Below are 15,973 nucleotides of genomic sequence, written 5' to 3' on the forward strand. Positions count from 1 at the left end.
CTGCTGATTAGCAGCAAATGTGCAGGTCTTGGTGAGGTTGGGAGCTGGTGGGGGAGAGAAGCACAGTGCAAGCACAAACCCTTCTGCTCTACTGCCTGCGAATTACACTCTTAGTGATGCACTTGTTGAAACACCTTTGTTCCAGATAACGTCCCCGAGGAGCTGAAGGACCCGTTCTACATAGACCAGTATGAGCAGGAGCACATCAAGCCTCCCGTCATCAAGCTGCTGCTGTCCAGTGAGCTGTACTGCCGGGTCTGCAGCCTCATCCTCAAGGGCGACCAGGTGGCAGCACTGCAGGGCCACCAGTCGGTGATCCAGGCACTGTCTCGAAAGGGGATTTACGTCATGGAGAGCGATGACACACCTGTGTCTGAATCTGATCTGGGCTGCGCACCAATCAAAATGGTTAGCTTAATTAAATCCACCTAATGATCTTTTTGTTTAACGCTATTTAAAATAGTTCATGGAAGGAAGGGATTTTCATTTCTAGGCCGCTAACCTCGGGAATTTTTCATTGTAAATACAGTTAGAATATACAAAGGTTTTTTTCCTTAAGGATTTTGGGTTTTGGTACTCATTGCGTTCTTCTTTTAGAGTTCTCATATGGCAATGATTGACGCCCTTATGATGGCCTACACTGTAGAAATGATCAGCATTGAGAAGGTGGTCGCTAGTGTCAAGCGTTTCTCTACATTCAGTGCCTCAAAAGAGCTGCCCTATGATCTGGAGGATGCAATGGTTTTCTGGATTAACAAGGTAAAATTTGCTTCAAGGCTAGTGTCTGTTCCTTATGCAATTTTCACAAAGCTTCTGATGAGTGCATTCTGTCCATCTTTGTAACTTTCTGTCATCTTTTCTGCCCATCATCTTTTCTGCCCCTTTCTGTCGTCTTCTACATAAAGAACTGCTTTTGATTATCGTGTTACTTATTCCACAAGATTATTTTTTGTTGCTTGAGGTAAACGTGTATTTGGATGTATTTATCCTGATATTAATTCTTTCTGTGCTTTGCCCTTTTAGGTGAACCTTAAAATGAGAGAGATAACAGAGAAAGAGATCAAATTAAAACAGCAGTTAATGGAAAGTCCAGGGCATCAGAAGGTAAAACAGTTTTGTCTTCAGGCATAACTCTGTGCATTAGTGATCAATGGCTTTGGGTATAAACATCTCAACGTTTTCTTTGTCGGATAAATGTGAGGCATCCAGTCCTCAAAACTCCTGAGATTTGCATACAATTTGTTTGTGTTTCTTGGTGCCCTTCCTTTCCTTTCAATCCGTGTAGGATCTTTTGACTTTCCTTTTAGTTGGACTAAAATAACTTGTGTTACTTTAATAATTTCAGTAGACTTCACTCAGCTTTCACAGAACAAAATATATACTATATATTTTGAAAGCTTTTGGGGGCATATTCATTTTGCATGAATTTATTGTCTAATTTCAATTTAGAAGCTTATTCCAGTTCTGTCTAGTGAGCATACTTCTGGTATGTTATATGTTTGTGACTTTTTTCTACCTTTTCCCCTGAAGATATATCACAATGCACTAATGTTGCAAAAACATAGTACACTTTCATTGCTGGAGAATGTAAAATAGACTTTTTTTTTTTGCAAACATAACACACACCAGGCTATCAGTGCTCCCAATTAATGGCTTAACAAAGCCTTTAGAAAAGCTCTATGCTCTTTCCTCTAGTTGGCATTGCTGTGCAAAGGGGATAAAATTATAATGTATGAACAAGGCACTATTATTTGATTTCCACGTTGTGGCAAAGGTTTTGTGTGCTTTATGTAAAATCATATCTTTTGATGATGAGGGACCTGAGAGCTGTTCAGTTCACAAGTTGATATCAGGTCCAAAGGATCCCATGTTACCAATTTGACCTACTGACTTTGGGGCCTCTTTTTTAATTTAAATTTCTGGACTACAAATCCTCTGAATATGAAAGTGTTTCTTGCTGAAGTGCATTTAAGTATTACTGCTTATAACTTGCATTGCTGATGTTCCTTTCCTATTCCTAATTCCTTTCCTTGCTTCCTGAGCAGTCTCCTTCCAAATGGTATTGGAAATTAGTACCTGTAAGTGATTTACTTTTACGCCAGTTGTCATCCACAAAATCATGGCTTTTTAAATTTCTTGGGATTGTTTGCTTCCATTTGCAATGCTTCTTAGGCATTCTTTAAAAAAAAAACAACAAACCCTCTGCATAAGCTTTCCGGTCATCAGGCTTAATTTTCATAACATGATTTCTGCATACTGTACAGCATACAGCATAATCACTTTACAGCACTTCAAAATTGTTCCCACAGTGCAGGAGTGAGGAATACCGAGTAGCAGCAAAAAGCTAGGAGATTAACAGTGGTTGAAACGGTTACACTCACTATTTCTGTTGTAAATAGGCAATTGATGGCAGCACTAAGGTGATACAAAAGCTGGTCAGTTTAAATGGTTGCTTAATCTTTGAATCCATTGTTAAGATAAGTAGATGTCTGCACTAGTTCATTGTATAGTGCTCTTGCATTCCCATAGTTGGTAAATCCAACCCAGAACACCATTATTCATTGAGATGAGGTTAGAAGATTTGACAAACCAGTTTGGACCTATTGCTATGAAGAGTGGAACTATATGGTGAATTAGACTGAAGCTGGCATAATGGGAGGAAAGACAGTATTTTTATTTTAGGGGAAGTGTGAAAATGGGAATAAAAATATGTAGGTTTTGGCTTTATATAAAGTGGAGTTCATGTTACTTGCTTTTAGTTGAGCTTCCTGGTTTTATCTGAATTTGCAGAGGTTCTCATTTGTTCCTGAGTTTCTCTTGGCCTCAGTACCCTTTGTCCTCCACTTTGCTGGATGTGGTGCTTCTCATTTTCTGTTTGGGAGGATGAGAGCCGTTGTCTCAGTTGCAAATTCCCAAGAGTGGTGCAGCTGGAGAAGGCAGGCGTGCTCTGACCATTTCTGCCTTTCCACACTGAGCTCCACTTCTCCCTTCTTGCTCCTAATACTTGAAGAAGCAGTTGACAGCTCTGCCTGTGGCAGTGGGGTTGAAACTTGATGATCCTTGAGGTTCTTTCCAACCCAAGCTGTTCTATGATTCTATAATCTTGGGTTTGTTTCAACCAAGTGCACCTCACTGAAAACTTTAAATATCTGAAATAAAGAGAATGGGAGTAGGGACCTGCAGGCTGATAAAATCTGTGCCAGAGCCCTGGCTGCCAGCCTCGTTTAATGACTCGTGACAACGTAATGAAGTATTGACCTGCAGTTTGTCTCTTGTGTTCTGTGTGCTCAAAGGTCTCATCTGTGTTGGAGGCCTACATTTGATAGCAGTGCTAAGAAGCTGCGTAGGTTTACGTTATGTTTAGAGACTCTGAAGTGAGAGTAGAAGAAACAGATTGACCGTGGTTGGTTTAAATTCCATTTAAATTCCTTTCCCATTGGAAAAGAAATATGTTCCTATTTTAAATAGAGAAGCAACCGAAATACAAAACGAAATTCCTGACGTTTCTTTTAATTTGTTTACTTCAACTAAGTGGATAAACGATGAACCTTTTAAGCTAACCAGATCACCTTATGTGCACACTTGTTTTATCAGACTTAATGACCGCATTTCCAGTGCATAATGGATGTTGCTGATGCATTTGATTTGTTCCGTGTTTGAATAACCACCATCCTATATCTTGCTATTTCTTTTTGTGTAAGCCTGATCTGATGCATGCCATATCGCACTGCATGCTGGAACCAGTGGAATATGCTCGTGTGGTACAGTATGATTCACATTCCATTACATATTTGTGGAGTGCTCCAGGCTGGGGAAAAAAGATCATTTGCACCTGGGAAAATAGCAATAGCATGTAGACATTGCTTTTAGACATACTTACCTTTGCCAGAGAAACATAACGTGCTGTATTTATATTTGTTCAAAATAAATGGAACTGTTCCTTATTATTAAATTCTTATTATTAAATTGCATATGAGCGACCTTCTTTCCTTTGAATTTAATTTTTCTCAGCCTGTGCCATCCTAAATTGACACAAGTGAGTGAGTGTGTGTGTCTGTGTGTGTGTGCACAGAGAGCTTGCCCGGGTTATCTTGGAAAGTTTATGGTATTACTGATAAAACAAAACTTTCTTATGCTCATTAAGGATGTTCTCTGTATAGCAGTATGCTAGGCCAGCACATGTATCAAGAGAGTTCATGAGATGTTAAGTGCTGTTAATGTACTGGTGTAAAAGGAATCTTTTCCATCACTGTAAGATGCTTCTGATGGGCTCTGTAGTGTATTATTTTTTGCTTGCTGGATCATTTTGCTGCTGGGACTTGGATATAGCCCTCCAGTCCAACACATGGATTGTTAGTAGACATCAGAGCTGAAACTTTTCTTGCAAAAATTGCTGGACTTGTTCTTTAGATACTCATCAACTAAGCTCAAAATTATGTGAGGGTCCAGGGGTAGCAGGAGTTGTATGTTGATGTGTAGTGAAATCAAGGAGGATTGTGCAATTGATTTCAGCCTTTCCCCCTCCTCTCACAGAGTGTTTTTGAGAAAAGCCACATCTTTTCCTTTGCACGTTACTATTGTATACAATGCTCTGAACCTCTCCAAGAAACCTTTGCTCTCTGGTGATATGGTGGCAAGTCTGCGTGTGGGTAACACATGAGAAATCACTAGTTCATCTTAATTTTTTTTCCCCTGAAGCTTTAAATGTATACATGTAATTTGTCTGTTTCTCTTTCTTTGAGTCTGCTGCATTTGTGCATCTGCGTGGAAGGATTTTGACTTAAATTAGTTTGCATTAAGTTAAAACGTGTCTATGAAGCTAGGAATTCAGCATGGATTGCTTCCAGATATGAGGAGAATGTTTAAAAAGGAAGCACTGTATTTTTCTGAATTGGCCTCTATGGAGAGGAGAGTATAACCTTATACATTGTTTTTGACTTAGATAAAGTAAAATGCTATGAAGGATCCACCATAAAGAGCTTTCAGTACTTAACTACAGCTCCTGTGTTCCTTGGCATCACATGAACACCAGTTTTCTTTTTTCAGGTGCGTTACCGAAGAGACCATCTGTCAAGCAGGCAATTACCTTACTTTCCTTTGCTGGAGGATTTGATGAAGGATGGTAGCGATGGTGCTGCTCTGTTAGCTGTGATACACTATTATTGTCCAGAGCAAATGAAGCTAGATGGTATGTAGAAAAGTTTCTTAGATGAGTATTCTGAAGTATTTGGAAGTTGAACTAGAAATGAATTATCAAATGAAAAAGCAGCAGATGTAACAGGAGGTAGTCTGTTTTTTTTTAATAGATCTAGGTGATACGATGTTGTCTCTTAATATTACTGAGCTTGGTCTAATTAAACCTTAAAAAGAAATAAACACACATTACTGTTAGCTCATGGTTCTTGTGGTGATCAGCAGATGTATACAACTTGAACTGCCAGCCCTGTGTTATATACAAACCTGGTTTTCTTTGCTTTTTTACTTTATCACTGGGTATAGTTTGTGCCTGTTTACCTTTTCTGTGACTATGAAAATCATATGTGGTTTGTAAAACAAGCACCAAATTGATACTTGGTTGTGTGTGCTTTTCCTCTTCCTTCTTTTCCGATCCTCTGGTATTTACGAGGTAGAAAGATGCACTGTTAGCCATTAAATATGAAGTGATGCTTTATAAGCACTCTGAAGTTCCTGTGCATAGTATTTCTGTTAGCTGTGGATGGAAGTTTAACTCATTGGAGTACTGCCATAACTTGTCTTTCTTACCTTTCTAGATATTTGTTTGAAGGAGGTAACATCAATCGCTGACAGCCTTTATAATATTCAACTCTTGAGAGAATTCTCAAATGAATATCTAAACAAATGCTTTTATCTCACACTGGAGGACATGTTGTATGCTCCTTTAGTTTTAAAGGTAAGAAACATAATGAAGGACACGTTTCTAAACAAAATGTAGGCAAATCATTAGCAGTTATTTTGTTACTGTGAGGAGCACTTTTTTCTTTTCTAGCCTAACGTCATGGTATTCATTGCGGAACTCTTCTGGTGGTTTGAGAATGTCAAACCAGACTTTGTACAACCAAGAGATGTTCAGGAAATAAAAGATGGTAAGTCTTTTACGTTTCATAAATATTAGTGAGTTATTTCAGAATATTTATATCAGAATGAAAAGCTGTTACACGTTGCTGTTTGCTTTGGAGCTTGCTTTCTACCCAAGCTTTCTGCTTGCTGCGGCGTTCTTTGAAAGCATGGAAAAAATGGAAGGCAGGTTAGTCCTAAATCCACTTATGGATTGGGTTCTAAGTTTTGGAATGTGATAAGCAGATTTTTTTTTGTTGTTTTACTCCAACCCACTCATCATTTACTCCCTTTCCAATAAAGCCATCAGAATATATGTTTTTTTTAATACAGGTTATTACTTCTACTGCATTTCAGTTTTGTGTCACAAAATTGCCACTATAGTGTACTGCATTTGAAACTTTCTTTTCTGCTTTGTTATTGTAATGGTTATTTGTAACATTAACACAATTTTTAATATATACACAGTTAAAACAGTGTTGCAGCAGAAGAGCAGCCGCCCACCCGTTCCTATTTCCAATGCAACTAAGAGAAGTTTCATGGCTAGTCCTGCTAGCACAAATCCAGCAGACGTGCAGCCCTCAGCTCAGGCAGGCTCTGAAGCTTGCAGTAGGTACTACCTGCACCCTGAAGAACCTGACTACCTGTAAGTCTGTTTTCATGTTGTTTAGATTGATCTTCTACTCTATGCTTCCATTTGGATCACACAGAAAATTCTGCTTCTAGCTGTTCTGATTTTGCTACAGATTTTCTGCACGCAGCTTGAATTCACTCAATATGTAAAATATTCTGAAGTTCAAAGAAATACTTGGCACTGTTATGTTTGATCTTTGGCAAATTCCAGTGAGCCTCAACACCAAATGTTACTGTTGTGTTATAGAATAAATTCTTCTAATTTCTATTTTGAAGGTAGTGTGAAATGTGAAAACTGTCCAAGCATCTGATCTTTGCTGGCCATGTTCTTTAAATGTTGGTATGAAAAAACTTAACTGATTCAATGCACAAGGAAGTCAGTGACAAGGTTTTTCAGCTGAACCAATTGTGAGAGCTGTAAGAAAGTTAATTCAGCCTTTACTTTGTCTCAAGTGTACTGTTACCTAAGCTACATTTTAAAGCCACTGTATTTAACAACATAAAGCACTTTGATTTCAGATAGTAGTTTACTTTTCTGTTGTTTCATATGAACTCTTAATTTTTCTTTAAGTTCTTTAATACTGATGATGTAATCTTGTTTTTTAGGGGAGAATGGGGGCAATTATTACTACTGTAACTTCTCTGCTGTATAACTTTTTTCTGTTATTATAGGAAAAAAAAAATCTTCTATTAATGAATTCTTACTGTTCTGATTTTCTGAATTAGTGGCAAAGGAGGAAGCCCTGCCTTTAGCCCTTCCCATCCACTGCTCCCTTTGAGACAGAAACAGCAAAAATCTTTACAGGGTGAAGACAGCCCTGGTAAGTCTACTTTGAATTTACATTTCAAAAGGCAATGCCAATCAATGTCAATACAACAAAAAATACACATGCTAAGTAAAGGCAATAAATTTAATCTAAAGGTACTTTTTGAAAATTTGCATTTTATACTTACACAGAGTTACTTAGAATTTATTTTCTTTTATCAGCAATAGTACTGACCAAACTTCATTTCAACTGCCTGAGCTCTTACAACATGCCACGATGAAGACTGTTTAAAACCAAAACAAAAAAAGAAAAAAAAGATGGGGCTGGGGAGTGAGCTGAGGGATGAGGAAAGCAAATTGAGCACTTCCATGCTTGGAAATGCAGAATTCAAATATGTGTATAAATGTATGCAGATGTGTATGCACATGTGTCTATATATATGTTTATGTATACAGTGCCATTTTGTCAGTGTATTTTACCAGGCTTTTGTTTACTTTTCTTTAATATTTTAGCAAATTTGTTTTCTGCTGCCATCTCTTGGTGAAATAATGTATTATATTTGCTATTAAAGGCAGTGATACTCTTAGCTTAAAGATTGTTTCTAAAACATTAATTTAAAAAATATTGTAGGTCATCGACATCGTTCTAATTCTCTGACCCGTGTTGATGGGCAGCCACGAGGTTCAGTTCTTGCATGGCCAGAGAAGAAACCCAGGTAATGTGTGCTTTTAGGTTTTACGGTACTTTTAATGGAAGGATAGTCCATACTGTGACAAATCTCCTTGTAGTAATGTGGTATCAGTTCCTTAGAAATGGACTGAGAGTTGCTTAACTTTGTTTTCTTTAATTAAAAAAAAAAAAAAAGCATTTTCAGGGATGACTGATTTTATTGCTGCAGGTGAACATACTTCAAACATGATTTGCAATAAGCATTGTTGAGAATTTAAGTATCTGAGGTTGCTATCTTACTATTGGTGGTCACTCTTTCTACAGACTACCTTTTTCAAATAGCACAGAAATGTTGGCTTTGTGTATTATGGTCCTTAATTCAGCAAATCATAACTTTTTGTACTTTCTCTTCAGTAGACTGTTCTTATCTTTTCTAGGCCTCTGTCTCAGCCAACACCATTTGCTCTTCATCATTCTGCCAGTACTGATGTGGACCCGGGGTCTGGTGATAGCATTAGTCTGGCTAGATCAATCAGCAAAGACAGTCTTGCTTCAAACATCGTTAATGTAACTCCAAAAAACCAGCCCCATCCTCCATCATTGAAAACTAATGGGAAGAGCTTGCTGAACAATGTTGAAATTGAAGATGAAGATGAAGAGCTTATCGCAATAATCAGATCTGAAGAAAGGCCAAACCGTGGTGACGTGGAATTGCAGAATGCAGCAGCCAGAGTACCCAGCATAGTTGCAACTGCATGGTCTCCAAAAGTAAATAGCGAGTCTTCAGAAAGCAAACCAGACAGTTTCTACTTGGAGCCTTTAATGCCTGCAGTTCTAAAGCCAGCAAAGGAAAAACAAATAATAAATAAAGAGGATGAATGTGGGGAGGGGAAACAAAGGAGTTTTATAACAAAGAGATTAAATGAGGGACACTTGCCTTTGATTCGCAAGAAAACAAGTAGCAGTCATGGTGACCATGATCTCAGTAGGACTTTTACTCCAATTTCTAGTTCTGATTTCACTCCAGTTACTGAGTCCGGTGCTGCAGACTCAGTAGCCCTGATGGAGGCAGGGTTAGAAGCCTCCAGACCGTTAGCTAGTGGCAGTTTAGATCCTTCTGCTCAGGATCAACCCGCTGGAGGATTTTTTCTTCATGCTGCTAAATCTGATGATGACATGGCTAGTAAAGTCAACGTAAGTTATGTAAAAAGTCTCAATTTACATGTTCCAGATACTACATGGACTATGGTGAGACAGGACTCTGATTCTGATCTCTTAGACATAGAGGACACTGAACAGGACTTGGTAGTCTTAGATGACCATCCAATAGTTGCTAAATACATAGGTGAGGAAGAATCTGCAAAGCTGCAAGAAGATATGAAGGTAAAAGAACACGAAGATAAAGATGATGCAAGTGGGCGTTCCAGCCCATGTTTGAGTACGATTTCCCAGGTGAGCAGTGTGTCCATGGCCAGTGGGAGTGTCCGAATGACCAATTTTGCAGAACGAAAGCTTCAGAGGCTTAATAGCTATGAAACTAAGTCCAGCACAAGTAGTTCACAAAAGACCACACCAGATGGATCAGAAAGCTGCCCAGCACCACTGACCACGTGGAAACAGAAGCGAGAGCAAAGCCCCAGCAGACCAAATAAAGATAATGTTAATCTTCTAGCTTCTGAATTGGTGCAGCTTCATATGCAGTTGGAAGAGAAACGAAGAGCGATAGAAGCTCAGAAGAAGAAGATGGAAGCCTTATCAGCAAGGCAGCGACTAAAATTGGGCAAGGCAGCTTTCTTGCATGTTGTTAAGAAAGGGAAATCTCCCGATGTTCCACAACCACTTAAACCAGAACATTTTCCAAAAGAATACCCTCGGCAGAATGGTGAAGACTTAGATGAAGTTTCTTTAGGTTCTAAGTCCGAAGAGTATTTTGTGAAGGAGGAGGAAAGAGAAGACGTGCTTAATGATTCTCAAGAGGTAACAAAAGTAAAAATGCAAGAAAGCATAGCTTTTGTTGAGCAACATAAACCAAAAGATCCTGCTGCTATACATGAATTGGAAAAAAGCAAAATTATTTCTGCTGCTCTTCTGGAAGACAGCGTTACAGAAGTAGATATTAATGAATGTGATCTTTCTATTGAAAAGCTTAATGAAACAATCAGCACACTTCAGCAGGCTATATTAAAGATTTCTCAGCAACAGGAATTGCTAATGAAATCTCCATCAGTGCCATCACCAGGAACCAGAAGCAACTCTCAGGACCAAAAGGTAAAACCATCGATCCATTTTGTTGAGCCCCTGTCCCCAACTGGAATGAACAGTCTTCGTAAACCTCCTCGATTTGGTCAGGGCAGGAGTCCTCGATCAGGAAGACCAGCTGATTTGAAAGTCCCTAAAGACAGACAACAAAACTCAGCGCGTGTTAAAACCCCAACACAAAGTCTAGAAACCTTGCCACATTTAAGACCGTTTCCATCCAATAGCTTGTCGAAGACGCCAACAGAAATAAGCTCTGAAAATAGTCCTGATCTGGGAAGTGGTTCTCAAGAAAAGTGTTTCTTTGATACCTATAGACTTCATGATGAGAGTAATCAACGGGCACTTGTTCTCTCCACCTCTAAAGATGCAAATATCATTTCTGAGATGAGCAAAGAGATGAATAACAGCTTCAAAGAAACAGGGTTGAATTCTTCTGATGGCTCAGGAAAAGAAAATGTCCCTGTGGATGAGCCACTGAGGAGCAAAGCTAATCTCATTGAAGTAGATTTGTCTGACTTAAAAGCTCCAGATGAAGGAGAACTTGAGAACCAGGATAGCTCTGCGGATATAATTAGCGAAGGTGACCAGAAGTCTGGTGTGGGATTTTTCTTCAAGGTAAATATGTTACCGTTATATGTTTAGTTGTTGTTACACTTTTGTCTAGTGTTAAGAACTTGTTTTTGCCACTTCATTCTTGAGTCATCTGGTGGAGCTGGATGCATTTTGGTTGCAATCAGGATTTGAAAAAAAACACATCTCAGGAGAAAAGTTCTTTAGATTGTATGAAAGCGGTCATCTGATAGAGGGCAATCTCCTGGCAACTTTATATGCTGACATGACAATACTTCCTTTATCCATTTCTGTTTTAAAAAAAACTCCAGGTCTTGACTTCAGTAAATTTGTCTTCTGATGCTATATACTGTGGTGCATGTTTATTGATGTAAAGGCTATCATTATGCTGGGGTTATCTGTGTTCTCCACTCTAGACAACATTGTAGTTCCATGATACTTTACAGTTTTACAAGGTTTTGTGCTGTTTAAGTTTACTTAAAACAAATTGGAGTAAGGTGAGACCCTGGATTGTTTTCTTTTTATGGACTTAAAGGAAAATTTGGTGTTAAAGTTCTCTTGGAGAACACCAGAAAATTCAGTATGGTTCTCTGACTTACACTCTTCAATTCTGATGATCTAAAGATTTCCAAAAGTACTGCCATATGTTTTCCTTAAAAATCTTCCTGGAATCCTCAGCAATCCTTGACACTCAGTTTGATGTGTTTTCCTGTAGTCTTTACGACTTTCTATCCCTGTGAATCTTGCAGGATGAACAGAAAGCAGAAGATGAGTTGGCAAAAAAACGTGCGGCGTTCCTTCTAAAACAGCAGCGCAAAGCTGAGGAGGCTCGGCTTCGGAAACAGCAGCTGGAGGCTGAAGTTGAGCAAAAAAGAGATGAAGCTCGGTAATAGCATGTGGAAAAGGATGGCTCCTTTTATCTTTAAAATGAGGAAAATCGTTACATATTGAATGTTGTTGTGATTTGCTTTTCAGTCGCAAAGCTGAGGAGGACAGAATACGCAAAGAAGAGGAGAAGGCTCGTAGGGAACTTATCAAGCAAGAATATCTAAGGAAAAAACAGCAACAAATCTTGGAGGAGCAAGGGCTTGGAAAGCCCAAATCAAAGCCCAAGAAACCCAGGCCCAAGTCAGTCCATCGTGAGGAATCTTACAGTGATTCAGGGACAAAGTGTTCTTCTACTCGTAAGAATTTTGAGTTGTTTGTTCTCTATGAGTCTGGTAATCTGCTTTAATAAATATATTCACGTTTTCTCTTCTTTTTTGTAGCTGATAACTTGAGCAGTGCTCAGTCTGGTTCCAGTCTTTCTTTGGCCTCAGCAGCAACAACAGAACCTGAAAGCGTACACTCTGGTGGCACACCATCTCAGAGGTAGAGATATTTAAAAATAAATAAGTAAACTTTTATCTTACCTTACAAGAGCGTTAGGATTCAGTGTTGTTTGCTTTGGTTTGCAGGAATAGAGGCACAACAATAATTAGCTAATTCATCTTCTGTTTTACTTGGGTGCCAAGTTTAATCTGTACAAACTTGAAATTTTATTTGTTTGGGGAAAAACAATAGAAAGTTTGCCTCAATAATGTGGTAGGAAGAATCTGACAGTTCTGAGGAGGAAGAGGGACAGTAATTCTGTCAGTAGTTTTTTTTTCAGGGCTAGTGTCTGGTGAACTTATTGAAGATTTGAAGGGAAAACAATGCTTATTTTCTCTGTCCCTCCCCAACAGAGTTGAATCTATGGAGTCATTACCAATACTGAGCAGAAATCCTAGCAGAAACACAGAAAGAGACTGGGAGAATGCTTCAACTGCATCTTCTATTGCTTCAGTGGCAGAATACACAGGTAACCATTTTCATTTTAGTTTGAGCATTTACTGTGATTAGCAGGCTATGTAAAGCTCGGATACATTTGGTGTGACCCGTCAAGCCTATTTTGTTCTGTTTAATATCTACAAATAAGTTATAGAAGAAAATGTTTGTTTTTTTTTCTAGCATTTCTGATGAATTAAAATCTTACTGTTCTTAAGCGTTGGACAACTAAAGTTTGCTTGCTTCTCTTCCTTAGGTCCAAAATTATTTAAGGAGCCCAGCAGCAAATCAAACAAACCTATTATTCACAATGCTATATCTCATTGCTGTCTTGCTGGAAAAGTGAATGAACCACATAAGAATTCAATATTAGAGGTAAGCAATAAAATTATGAATGCACTCACAGTCAAGTTCACTCGTAGAGCTTGCTTCATAATCCTACTCATCCATAGTGGTGATTACCATTTCCTAAAATGTACCTGTGAAATGAGGAATGCTATTCAAGAAGAATCCACTGTTTTAGCTATGTGGGAAAGCTAAAAACTGGGCACATCATATGGGAGCTTTCACTGTGAGCAGTCTCCATGTATGTTTACTTGCTTATTTTTAATGCAGGAACTTGAAAAATGTGATGCCAACCACTACATCATTTTGTTCCGTGATGCTGGCTGCCAGTTCAGAGCACTTTACTGCTACTATCCAGACACTGAAGAAATCTACAAGCTGACTGGAACAGGGCCAAAGAGCATCACCAAGAAAATGATTGACAAACTTTACAAATACAGTTCAGACAGAAAACAGTTCAATGTGATTCCAGCCAAAACCATGTCTGTTAGTGTGGATGCTCTTACTATCCATAACCACTTGTGGCAAGCCAAGCGACCTGCAGTGCCAAAGAAGACTCAGACTCGTAAATGACACTGAGTTCTTGGGGAGGAGATTGCTGAACGGGATTGCATCAAATGAAGACATGTTTACTGTTTTCCTCTGGTTTGGTATGAAATGTGCAGAACCATAAACATTTTTTAAGAAGTTTCTAAACAGAAACCATGGATGCAAGTTATTAAGAATGAAGGAACATTATCAGTGTTTTTTATGAATGATAAATCTGCTGTTACACCCAATGCTAACTACTGTGGCTTTCAACTGACGAGGGACTGTGCATGTAGCAAGATCTTTAACAAGTGGGTTTCCTTTTACTTGAAGCTTTCCATCGGTACAAATTGGGAATTATTTGGTTTTGTTTCCTCTCCGCCTCATTGCCGCCTCCTTCCTATCGTTCTTAAAGCTGGCAAGCTCTGAACTTCAGTAGAAGATTGAACAGATCTCGGGTGAAGTGTTTTGGGTTTGGTTTGGTTTTTTAAAACAGTCTTTAGGGAAATCTTCCTTTCAGACTTTTTTGAGGAACTGTTTAATACGTCAAATAGCTGTACTGTATCTACTGCCAACGTGAGCCCAGCTCTCAGATTTCTGAAATAAGTCCCAACTTGTGCTGCTCAGAACAGAGTTCTACTTGCAGTATCTGTTTAGAATAAGCATTGCAAAAGCCAGTCTTTTTTAAAAACATCAAAAAACGACTAAAAATTGTTCACAAATTGAAAGATCTCTGGAATACAATCATGAAGAGGCATACAGGTGCTGCTGGCTGGAATGTGCCTGATTGAAACTTGAGGCAAGCAGGCTGAATGGAGCACAGTTGTTATCAGTTTCAGGTAGTGTCCTAAAGATTTGTTTGCTTTAATAAAGATGGATCCTGGTAGGTATAGAACATGTCCACTCTGAGCACGCTACTCTGTACGATGGTGCACTTAACGATCACAAATTTTAATGTTTTTATTATATCATGAAATGTAATTCTACTTTCTCTGTCCTGTCTTTCTTCTGAATGAGCAGCATGCTCGAAAATGAAGAGTGTGTACGTTTTTTATTTTGGGTGATATATTAATATATATTGATTTGTTTTTCTCATTTAAGAGCGATTTTTAAACAGAGATGTTTGCATTTGTTTCAAAAGCCCAAATAAGTCGAATGGCTTGGATTTCTTTTCATGTTGAAATATTAAATCTTGAGTCATGACCTTAAAAATCTTTGTGTTTCAGCAGATTACATTTTTCTCTGTGGTGACAGGGTGTATTTGCAGTTCCGTTCCAGTTTTTAAGGTGTTCCCATTCCTGCCCAGGCTGGACCTCCCAGTAGGTTTCTGTAGCCCTTACATGACTTCATCTGCTAACCAGCACCTGCTCCATCTGGGGTGACTGCCTAAGGGGCACCTAGGTTTGTAACTTTGGTTTGCACATGTTTACTTTTTTCTTTGGAGTGTTACTTGAAAACATCACTTGTAAGTGCTGGAGGCACTACATCAATCCTAGAGATGAACTGAGCTCTGCAATAGAATGCAGTGTAATTATTAAACTCTGAGAATAATGGAAGTCACAAGAAGTTTTGTACATAAGGGGAAAGTAGGGTACGTAATAAAGAGCTAACTAGGTAGAGTGGAGTGAAGGTCTTCCATTGTGATCTCTCCATCTTTTTTTTCCCCTTCCAGTACTTCTTGATAGGCTGCTGCAACTTTGTAAATGATGTTAGATAGTTTGCTGCTTGTAAATAATTAAAGGCTTTATGGTTTCTAAAGTGCTAAGTATTAAACACCGTCATGAGTGTAACTTTTGTTACCATGCTTTTCATGCTTGTGCTTTATTTCTCACTGTTTGATATTATATACCATATTTATTTTATGAAAGCACTGAAATTTAATAAAAATCATTAACTGATTTCCTTTTTATTTCATGTGTACCTTTTGTTGTTGTGATGCTTCATCCCGTCAAAGAACTAATATGCTTTAAAGATGTGCTATTCTGTTCAGTTGTGCTCCTAGAAAGCTTCATCTGTCAGCAGCTGTAATATCTTTGACTAGAGCTTAACTCTCCTGACTTTGGTTGAAATGTGCTAGAATTTGACCAGCAGGCTTTCAGAAAATTGGGAAGTGATTTAACAGTTGTCTAAAGGATTTATTTTATCAATCTTCAGACTCCTGAATCTGGCTGGTGAGTTTTCTGGGATCTGAGTGCTCAGACAGTGGCAGAAGCATCAATAGAATGTTTTCTGCTGAACTGCTGGGTGTTAGCTTGCTTGTGATGTGTAAGGACAAACCACCTCTGGAATTTAAATATAAATTGACTGTTGAGGCCTCATAA

The 15,973-nt window shown here is 38.5% G+C and overlaps 1 protein-coding gene across 4 annotated transcripts in view; it reads left to right on the plus strand.

The window, feature by feature from the left end:
* The window catches only part of CAMSAP1 (calmodulin regulated spectrin associated protein 1), a 28,541-nt gene extending 12,991 nt beyond the window's left edge, over positions 1-15,550 (plus strand). For 3 of the 4 annotated variants that reach the window (XM_090121631.1, XM_090121632.1, XM_090121633.1), the window contains exons 3-19: positions 146-408; positions 598-759; positions 1,024-1,104; positions 2,046-2,078; positions 5,047-5,188; positions 5,772-5,911; positions 6,008-6,104; positions 6,544-6,721; positions 7,435-7,529; positions 8,106-8,190; positions 8,582-11,018; positions 11,723-11,859; positions 11,949-12,157; positions 12,242-12,344; positions 12,698-12,813; positions 13,036-13,154; positions 13,395-15,550. In XM_090121631.1, coding sequence (XP_089977757.1) covers positions 146-408; positions 598-759; positions 1,024-1,104; positions 2,046-2,078; positions 5,047-5,188; positions 5,772-5,911; positions 6,008-6,104; positions 6,544-6,721; positions 7,435-7,529; positions 8,106-8,190; positions 8,582-11,018; positions 11,723-11,859; positions 11,949-12,157; positions 12,242-12,344; positions 12,698-12,813; positions 13,036-13,154; positions 13,395-13,697 — 4,700 coding nt within the window. In that variant the 3' untranslated portion in view covers positions 13,698-15,550. The remainder of the gene's footprint in view (positions 1-145; positions 409-597; positions 760-1,023; positions 1,105-2,045; positions 2,079-5,046; positions 5,189-5,771; positions 5,912-6,007; positions 6,105-6,543; positions 6,722-7,434; positions 7,530-8,105; positions 8,191-8,581; positions 11,019-11,722; positions 11,860-11,948; positions 12,158-12,241; positions 12,345-12,697; positions 12,814-13,035; positions 13,155-13,394) is intronic. The other variant, XM_031601883.2, reaches the window with a different exon arrangement.
* The last annotated feature ends 423 nt before the right edge of the window (positions 15,551-15,973 follow it).

Source organism: Phasianus colchicus, chromosome 19 (genome assembly GCF_987193195.1).
Source record: "Phasianus colchicus chromosome 19, bPhaCol1.hap1.1, whole genome shotgun sequence".
Taxonomy (NCBI): domain Eukaryota; kingdom Metazoa; phylum Chordata; class Aves; order Galliformes; family Phasianidae; genus Phasianus; species Phasianus colchicus.